Source organism: Hirundo rustica, chromosome 1 (assembly GCF_015227805.2).
Source record: "Hirundo rustica isolate bHirRus1 chromosome 1, bHirRus1.pri.v3, whole genome shotgun sequence".
NCBI lineage: Eukaryota > Metazoa > Chordata > Aves > Passeriformes > Hirundinidae > Hirundo > Hirundo rustica.
Window position 1 is genome coordinate 151715499 of NC_053450.1, and position 9849 is coordinate 151725347.

Genomic DNA, 9849 nt, shown 5'->3' on the forward strand with positions numbered 1-9849 from the left:
CATGAGGGTACTCTCTAAGCCAGGTCTATTCTAGGATTATCCCCAAGAAATGGTAGTTTAGATCTAGTTTTATGACGAACCAGGGTTTCTACAAATGAAAACAGAGAGCTTGGGACACAGATGTCAAGGCCAAGTCTACTTGTCTACCAGCTGTATTTCCTGGTCCAGAGGAGAAGTGTTCTTCTGCTTCTCTTACATATAGTCTCCAGGACGCATTATACAGTCATTACAACATTAATGAGAGCAGCAAATTTACTCTGTTTGCACCCCCACACCCGGTAAAATGAACCTTCATTTGTCAAATCCCAACTCCATGCCCCAGACAAAAAACCTTGTGCTGCAGCACAGTTTCCTTCAGGAGGCTTTTTGACACATTTGAGGCTGGAAAAGGACAAGATATCACTATACCATCTCCAAGAGTGGCAATGCTCTGGCACCTTTGGTCTTTTTCCAAGAGCAGGGAGGGAATGGCTGGTGACAAAGTGCATCCTGGAGGACTGCACTGTATCATCATAATGGACTGGTGTGTCAGTACAGGTGCTCATTTTATCACTCTGGATTAGGGCTTTTAGTGCTCACACAGTTTAAACATTAATATTTGCCTATTTAAGCTATAAGCACCAGTGCAGCCTGGCCACAGAGGTGCTCACCATGGCTGAATTCGGAGATCTTTTAAAGGCTCTGGGGGAGTGTGGGCTCTATCAGAAACTGCTGATGCTGCTGCTCTCCCTCCCACTACTTCTCAATCCTTTCCAAATGGTTGGCCAAGTGTTCATTGTTGTGGAAGTGCCTCACCACTGTGACACCAGCTGGATCCGTGCCGTCGGCCCCAACCTGACGGAGGAAGAGCAGCTGAACCTCACCCTGCCCCGGGGCGCGGACGGGGAGTTTGAGCAGTGCTCCATGTACTCCCCGGTGGACTGGGACCTCGATTCCATCGTGGCCTACAGGCTGAACGACACGGAGAAGTGCATCAATGGCTGGGTGTACCCCTCAGAACAGCCACCCTCCCTGCTGACCGAGGTCTGTGTTTGCCGTTTCATGAGACGGGGGTGTGGAAAGAAGGGGATGGGAATATCCTGGCCTGAGGTTTGGTCAGCCAGTGCCAGCTGTGGTGGGAGGGGATGGGAATATCCTGGCCTGAGGTTTAGTCAGCCAGTGCCAGCTGTGGTGCAGTCAGGTTGAGATTTACTGCAGGTTTTTGCCTCCATCACACAGATGGCAGCTGGAATCCCGAGGAGGTTGTCACAAGAAAGCCATAATGAAGATGCCTGGGGAGGGCACAGGCAGTGACCGTGGGGGTGTGAGTCCAGCACATGTTCTGCCCACTATCTGTTCCCTTTCCAGTATCTAGACCCTTGACTTCATGAGGTATCTGCCGGGAGGGACTTTTTGGGCATCCCTGCCACAGTATTCCTGCTCTTCTGCCTGCTTCTACTCACATCATCTTCTCTGTGAAGGACAGAGGACCTTCCAAGTGCTTGTCATTGATATTTCCTGGGCCTCCAGAAACCTTCAGGGCTGCAACAAGACATGCCAGGGACCATGCAGTTGAGCAAAACCTTGTTTATCAGCATCCTCAACTTCTCCATTCTGCCTTACAGCTTTCTAGTTTACATAGTAGTGGCCTGTCAAAGGTTGTATTTGATGTTCTTGGAGATCTTTTCCAACTTAATGATTCCATGATTCTGTGATTCTCCCTCTGTGGACCTTTGCTCCTTTCTCACTTTCTCTCATTCCTCCTCCCTCCTTTCCTACCTGTCAGCTCCAGCACGTTCTCACTTTCTTTGGGTTAGAGCAAAGGAGAAAGTCCAGCCTCTGGCATTTGCAAAGGCTTCTTGGTGTCCCTGAAGCACCAAGTCCATTTCAGACAAGGCTTTTCTGGAGTTTTCAGCAGCTGCATCCCTTCCCTTTCCTATGCTGGTCCTCCTTTATCAGACAAAACTCTGCTCTCTTCCTCTTTCCACCCTGTCCTGCCTTTTCAGCCAGAGAAGGAAACTGATACAGCTCTCACCCCAAGGTCACACTTTAAACAAAACTTGCCAACCAGGAGGCTTCTGCAGGGATGTTTGGGCTGGAGGGGAATCCTGCAGATCCCAGCACCCAGCAGATGTGCACCAGGATGCAGAGACATGCTGAGCACCTCATGTACCCATCCCATCATTGATTTGTGTCCTAAGTGCTCACCATGAAGGGCTCGAGCCCTTGTAAGGGTTTCTCTGCTCCCAAGGGCTGGAGCAAGAGCTCAGGCACCCAGATCCTGGATCCACCATGAACCAGAAAGGCTGCCCAAGCCCAGAAAGCAGCTGACATCTGACAAAAACAACAGCATCTGTGTTTTCCTTCCTCCAGTTTGACCTGGTGTGTGACAGGGCGGTCCTGAATGATGTCTCCCAGTCCATCTACATGGCTGGGCTTCTCATAGGAGCCATGATCTTTGGGATGCTAAGTGACAGGTGAGAAAACACAGTTCCTTCCCAGAGACACTGCCCAGCACCCAGGGACAGCTCAGATGAGGGTGTGGACTGCCCATGCAGTGAACAGGAACTGCTCCCTTCACAGGACTCAACTCTCTTGCCTAAGATTTGACATCTGGGGCCACCTGCGAGGTCTGGAAATGCCTGAGTGTTGAAAAGAGAGGCAGATATAGCCTTGTGGGGGTGGCTCTTCAGGAGTCACAAGTTTAGCCCCTGCTGGTGTCTCAGGCTTTGCCAGAACCATGATGGGTCAACACTGGAGACACTGATTTTTCTGCACATTATTTCCTGGGGTGTATAGAGGAGTTATGTTCACATGGATGTCAAATCTGCTCTGGTTCTCAAATCACTTTGAATCCCTCCTGGGCTGTTCCCTCTCCCCACGGGGTCTCTCCAGGTACTGACTGGGTCTTCCCTCTTCTCCCACAGGATCGGCAGGCGGCCAGTCTTTCTCATCTGTATCCTCATCCAGGGTGTGTTTGGCCTGGGAGTCGCCTTTGTGCCCCATATCTATGTGTTCATGGCCATCAGGTGTGTCGTGGGAGCTGCGGTGTCAGGAATTATGGTTACAGTCGTATCCCTGGGTGAGTGGGAAGCCCTGAGGGAGCAGATGTGGCCCCACAAGATACAATAACAAAAGAGAGCCCAAAACAAAGCCTGAACCTTTGTTTTTCCTCTTAGCTACAGAATGGGTTGGTGTCTCCTACCGGACAAAGGCACTGCTGATTACTCACACAGCTTTCGCCATTGGGCAGATGACGGTGGCTGGAATGAGTTATGGAATTCGCAACTGGAGGCTGCTGGAAATTGCAGGATCTGCTCCTATGTTTGCCCTTTTCTTCTACATCTGGTAAGCAGAAGCAGGGAAGAGTTTCTGGGGGGTGATGCCCATCACAACACTGATGGGAGGGTGTGAGTGAGGAGATGGCAGCAGCTCAGAACCAAGCTGGGTCTTTCCCATTGGAGTGCAGGTGCTGGAGGAGCTGCTGCAGAGCTCAGCACATCTCCCTGGGGCGCTGGACTGCTGACAGCACCACCTGCTTTGCTTTGGGTCTCCCAAATGTGGCCTTGGGAACCTAAATTTAGGGTATTTAGACCCATTGAACCCATGGGCCATTCACTTCAGAGTTGGATTTGATTATCCTTGTGGGTCCCTTCCAACAAAGAAGTTTCTGTGCTCCTGTGATCTGATTCATTCTGTGGTGACCATGGCTTGCTGGGCAGGTCCCAGAGAAAGGGGCTGTGGGGGAACCCAGCAGGACACAGCAGCATGTCCTGACCTCCCCTCCTGGCAGGGTGATCCCAGAGTCAGCTCGCTGGCTGGTGACCAAAGGCAGAATCGAGGAGGCCAAGAAGGTCCTGCAGAAGGCGGCAGCCACCAACAAGCGCAGCCTCCCACCAGAGTTCCTGGAGCAGGTACGGGGGGGTTCCTGTCCTCACACACTGCCCTGGGCCTTGCAGCAGCCCCTGGAGCTCAGCTCAGCCCAGAAACCTCTCTCCATGTCCACTGGGGATGGTCTGGCCATGGGCTGTGGGGAACTCCAGCTCCAGCTCAGTTACACAGGGGCGAGCTCAAGGAAGAGGCCCAGCTTCTGCTGAGGCTCAGCCTGGAGCTTTCTGGAGACCCCCTGGGGCTGTGGGAAGGAATGAAATGCTTCCCTGGCTTTTCTCCTGTGAGGATTCCAGGAGTGTGACTGATGAGCACGGAGTCTCTGTGTAGTCTGTGGGTTTCCATGCAGAAATGCCTGAAGGGGAGTTCCCTCCTTGCCCACCCCAAAGTTCCTCCACTGGGGAGATCTTCATCCTGAGGAACCTCTCAGTCACCAGCCCTGGGCACAGGGGCAGGAGCCCAGCCCCACTGGGCTGCCCTCCCTCCCAGAGCACTGGGGGTCACAGGCCTGTCCCACCCAGGCTTTCCATGGACTGCAGATGGAAAAGGAGCTGGACATGGGTTTCCTTCTCCTGCTCTGACTCTTTGACTTTCTGTGTTTTGAAGCTGAAGCCCGAGAAAGAGGTCAAGTCTGGAAGTTTCCTGGATCTCTTTCGGAAGAAGCACCTGCGGAAGGTGACTTTAATCATGTCATGTGTCTGGTAAGAAATTCCCTGGTCCCCTCTGTCAAAACTACCAGGTGAAAGAAAAAATTTGATGGTTGACAAGAACGATAAATCAAAGTGATTTTTCTGGTAATATGTATGTGTATGTCTGTCATGGATTAACACAGTTTGGTTTTTAGTTAAAGACGAATATAGAATATTGCCCTGTCAGGACCTTGGAATTGTTTTAGAAAGGACAGAGACCTATCAGAAGTTAATTTCAGATACTGATACATGCTTTAACCACTGAGAATGTTGAATACGACCTTAAGAAGTACCCATATAAATCCTGATTTTGTTGAGGCAGGCCTTTTTTCCCTCCTGGCCGGTTGAACAGGTAACATGGAGTCAGGCCGTTGTGTTGGCTGGCTGGGCTTGCTGCTCCCCTCCTGCCTTTGCGGGGGGAGCTGGCCCGAGGTCTGGCTGGGCTCCATCGGCTGCTGGCAGGGGAGGAGATGCTGCAGCTCAGCATCAGCCACTTTCAAAACCTCTCTGGAGCCACGGAGCCACGGAGCAGGGAGGGATCTCTGCCAGGCCCCTGATAACAGCTCTGGGCCCGGCTGGGCTGTGGCTGTCCCGATTGTCACCACGGGGTGGGCAGAGCTCCCCCCTCCCCTCCTCCGGTGATTCCAGAGGGGAGGAAAAGAGTGAAGGAGGAGAAACCCAGCTGATCTGAGATGCAGCTGGGGAGAGACTGCTGCCCAGCAGTCATGGCCACTGCAGGCCTGGGTGGATTTAACCTATTCCTAGCAAAGTGAAGCTTCCAAGGCCTAACCCTTCCCTGAGAGAGAGAAGAGACAGAGTAAACATAGAAAAGACACAGCGTGAAGTCAGTAGAACAAGAGTGAAAAAAAAACTGATAAAGATTATTAGAAGGGATTGAGGGAGTGGACATTTTTAGCTGGACTTCTCTAGTGTAAACCATGGAGAAATAGACTGTTTCTTGTAGCATCTTAATGTTGTTTGGGGGAATGCTGGTTCTAATCAAAAGTTAAGGATTGATATGAGATTTAAGTGAGAATCTTGAACAGAGTAAAGCCCTTGTTCCTGGGGTAAAAGGAGGTCTCAGCCTTTGAGATGAAGATGATTTTAGAGAGAAAGTAATTTGAGGCCCTCAGCTCCTGAGGTAAAAGGAGGTCTCTATTTCTTTTGAAATAGAGAAGATTTTAGAGATAGAAGAAGAGAATCCTTGTTTTGTACTTGAAGAAGCATTCTTAAACAGTACCCCAAATACGCTGAGAGGCCCATAAGTAGCCAGGGGAAAGGCTGCTAATGGGTGGGACTGCACAATCTGCAAAAATTCCGGGCAGCTGCAGGTTTGTGACATTGGGAGCCACGAGATTGTTTTTGTCTCGTGGCAAATGTCTCCATAGGACTGTAGAGAGACTCCTCTCCCAAAGTGATGAAGATTACGTTTAAATGGTGAAACTGACTGAAAACCACAGGTTGTGTCTCTCTATGTTTTTTTGTAAGACAATTAACAGTTTGTAGAGGGAGAGAGGAGTGTTTTGAAATTTCATTTTTTTTCCCAACTTTTTTTCCCTTTTCCATTCTTTTAGTGTGTGTTAGTAAAACTATTTGTTTATCGTTAAGCTTAAGCCTACTTTACTTCTCCTGATCCTATTTCACAAAGGAAAAAGAAAGCACACATTAAGACCACTAAATTTAGCAAACAGAATTTGGCAAATGTGAAACCACTACATTAAGTGGTGTTTCCACCCAGTTTCAAACAAAACCAGAACAATGTCTTTATCTGCTATCATTCTACGTCCAAATACTGGACCAGATTTACCATGTCTGGGCATGGATAGAAGGTGATTATCAATGATACTGTGGGTTTTGTTCGAAAGGCTTGAGTAATTCCAGCTTTGGCAATCCCTGGGCCTTGGAGTAGTTTTGTGCCTGTCTAGAAGCTTTGGGTTCAGTCTAGAATTTGCTGACCATATGGAGATCTGTTCTGCTTTATCTCCTGCAACTATGTCCTACAGAACAGTCAAAGGTGGTGACTAGAACCAAAACAGAGATTGTTGGGAGTTTAAATAAGTTGCATGTGTTCTAACCTTTCTACTTTTTAGTTATAAATCCGCACAAAACCATCTGGTGACATGCTCTATTCTGCTTTACTGGAATTTCAGGTTTGCAGACAGCTTTGTCTACTATGGGCTGAGCCTCAGCGTGACAGATTTTGGTCTGGACATCTACCTGACACAGCTGGCCTTTGGAGCAGTGGAGCTTCCAGCTCGAATTTCCTGCATTTTCCTGCTTGAATGGTTTGGGAGGAAGAAAGTGCAGAGCATTCTCCTGCTTCTGTCTGGCCTGATTTGTCTCACCCTCACTGGCATTCCTGAAGGTGAAGCTTCCCAGCCTGTGAGCAGAGCTGGGCAGAGCCCTGGACATCCCTGGTTCAGACTCATCCTCCCATCCTAGCAGACCTATGCTCACTCCCGTGGGCTCAGCTGCCTCCACTGCCACAGCCCAGGATGCTTCATCCCCAGCATTCTGGCTTCCCCTCACCTTGGATTCCTTCTCCCTCAGGGCTGTGCCTGGTTCTTCCACAGCTCCTGGCCCTTGGCAGGCAGTGTCCATTACACACCACCACCCACTAGACACGACCACCTCCTGGCAGGAAGGTAGAGCAGCAACAGTGCTTAAAAGCCACCATGTCTCCCTTTCTTAGACAAAGAGAAAAAGCAAATTCCCACTCCCCCTCATCTGTTTGTGCCCCAGTCCATACCCCACCCCTGCTGCTGTGCCAGTGTTGTGAGTGAGACTGAAGGTAACAGCGGGGCTTCCCAATGCTTTCTAGGTCAGGGACGTGGCATTTTCAGCCAAGCACTCCCAAAACACCTGTGGTGGCTCAGCAGCTCACTTCAGTTGCAGATCTAGAAAATGCCCAAGGCCTTAGGAGAAATCTGAGTTCTCTTTGCCAGAGGGTATTTTCCAGGTAAGGGTACACTGGGGATCATTTCCAATGGTTTCGGTGGTAGGTTTGCTTAGCAAGTCTATTAGAAATGGCTGTCCCAAGAAATCCCACTGCACAGAGTTCTGGTCCCAAGTGAACCATCCCCCTGGAGGTTACAGTGGTCGTCTCTCCTCCTCCCCTCAGCCCTGCCCGTGGCAATCACCGTCCTGGCCATCATCGGCAAGTTCACAGCCACGGCCTCTTTCTCCACCTCCTACGTCTACGCCGCTGAGGTCTTCCCCACCGTCCTCAGGTGAGACATCCCCACACGTCAGGGCCTCCTTCTGCCATGGCTGGAGGTGGCCATGGGGCCACATTCAGTCCAGGAAGGATGACCCCTGCCCACACCTCCCGCTGTTCCTCTCTCCCCCAGGCAGACGGGCGTGGGGCTGTGCTCGACCATGGCCAGGGTGGCCGGGATCCTGGCCCCGCTGATCATTTCCCTGGACCAGTACCACCAGGCCATCCCCATGGCCATCTTTGGGAGCATCCCTGTGGTGGTGGCCTTGTTCTGCATCCTGCTGCCTGAGACCCGAGGCGTTGACCTGACAGATGACACAAGGAACAACCAGCCTCCAACTAAAGTAGGTACAGGGAACTCTGAAATTGAGAAAAAAAAAAATCAAAAACTGCAAATTTAAGGCAAAGAAAAAATGTCAGTCAGGGATGAATACAGTCTCATCTCCTCCTCTTTTCTCCTTATCTTCAGGAGCAGAAAACTAGTGAATTTTTCTGAGACACTAGAGATGATGACAAAGACTTGGAGAAGGACATGTGCAGATGCTCAGAGAGCAAGTGACGATTGGACAGGCATCTACTACCCACCATGAACCAGAAAGGCTGCACACCTCTAGAAAGCCTAGACCCAGTCTAGTCTGATTCCATCATTCTTGAAGCAGACCATGGAGGCATTGCTGCCTGGAAACTGGTCTTTCAGATGATGTACACATGGTCACAGGGAGAGGAGATCTGTGTCACTCTGCCTTTGCAACAGATGCACTTCCAAGTGTCCCTGAAACCCAGTTTGGTCATGCCTGGCTGGCCTCCCACCGTGTTCCCCAGTCCTTTGCAAGCTGGTACCCGTGGAACCATCCCTGTCGTGTTTTACAGCAATAAAGAATCACCAGTAGAGTGGCTGTGCTGGGCAAAAGCGGGCGCTGGCTTTGTCCCTCCTGCACTAAATCCCTTGGGTCGTCGGGCTGTGCATCAGCCCAAGCCTCGACGTTTGATCAGGATGTCACTGCACCCCTGTCACACACGTATTTAGCTTTTCTTTCCATGTGGTGTTGAAGTTGAGTTTCTACATGAATAATATAAATTATGCTCTGAGTTTGATAAGAGACACTTGTAATGCAATATGTGAATAATAAATGGTGTTGACTTTTTTTTTTTTCCTACTGTTTCACAGTTGGCCTTTGTAACTGCTCTTGGCTCTGGAGTGTTCTCTACACAGAAATTGTTAAGTCTGTAATTTAACACACAGATGGAAACGTGCTTTGTTTCCATCACACACAAACAATGCAAAAACAGTGTTAAAGCACAGAGTCTGAGTTCAATAACGATTTTTTTTTTCTTTTTTCAAAGTCTTCCAATGAACAACCTGCATTTTTTTTTTCTCTACTAGCAGCTGTGGAAGTTTTCTGAATTGCATGAGAATGCTGCAATTCGATGCCAAACTGTGTGGGCATTTGGACAGCTTTCCTCAATCACGGTGAGCCTTTTGCAGTGACCTTTAGTTGTCTGCTCCCAGCTCAGCCATGACATTTTAGTGTCATCTAGTGTTATGCAAAAGAAAGAGAAGAGTGGGCTTCTCTCTGCTAATTTGTTTGCCAGCAGAGGATGCATTTCAGTGCCCTCTGATGAATCCTTCTCCTCAAGCACATCACTACTCCCAAAGAAGGAGAAGGCTGCTCACTCAGATTTGCTGCACCCTTTGTTTTCCAATCTCTTTGTAATCTAGTAAATGGTGTTTTGAGGGCTGGGGTGTCCCAAGTTCAGGCCAGATGTGCCCGGAGCTGATATTAATTTTGTGTTTTGGCTTTTTTGCACAAAATCACCCCAGTCACGTGGAACATAGCCATGGCTGGAGAGGAGATAGGGAGTTTGCAAAATCTGAGCTTTGGCACTAAAGGGAACAGAACTAGGAAAGGAGCTGGAGCAGCTGAGGGATCTGGGGGAGCTCAGCCTGGAGAAAAGGAGGGTTGGGGGGGACTCTCTCACTCTCTCCAAATCCCTGAGAGGAGGATGCAGCCAGGTGGGGGTCGGTCTCTTCTCCCAAGTAACAAATGACAGGACAAGTGGAAATTACCCCAAGTA

The 9849-nt window shown here is 49.8% G+C and overlaps 1 protein-coding gene across 1 annotated transcript; it reads left to right on the forward strand.

The window, feature by feature from the left end:
* The first annotated feature begins 633 nt into the window (after positions 1-633).
* Positions 634-8358, forward strand: LOC120755751 (solute carrier family 22 member 13-like). Its single transcript, XM_040071197.1, has 10 exons — positions 634-1023; positions 2353-2456; positions 2907-3061; positions 3159-3327; positions 3773-3893; positions 4474-4568; positions 6707-6921; positions 7678-7786; positions 7907-8117; positions 8243-8358. The coding sequence occupies exons 1-10, from the start codon at positions 652-654 to the stop codon at positions 8267-8269; spliced, it is 1578 nt and encodes a 525-aa protein (XP_039927131.1). The 5' UTR covers positions 634-651; the 3' UTR covers positions 8270-8358.
* The last annotated feature ends 1491 nt before the right edge of the window (positions 8359-9849 follow it).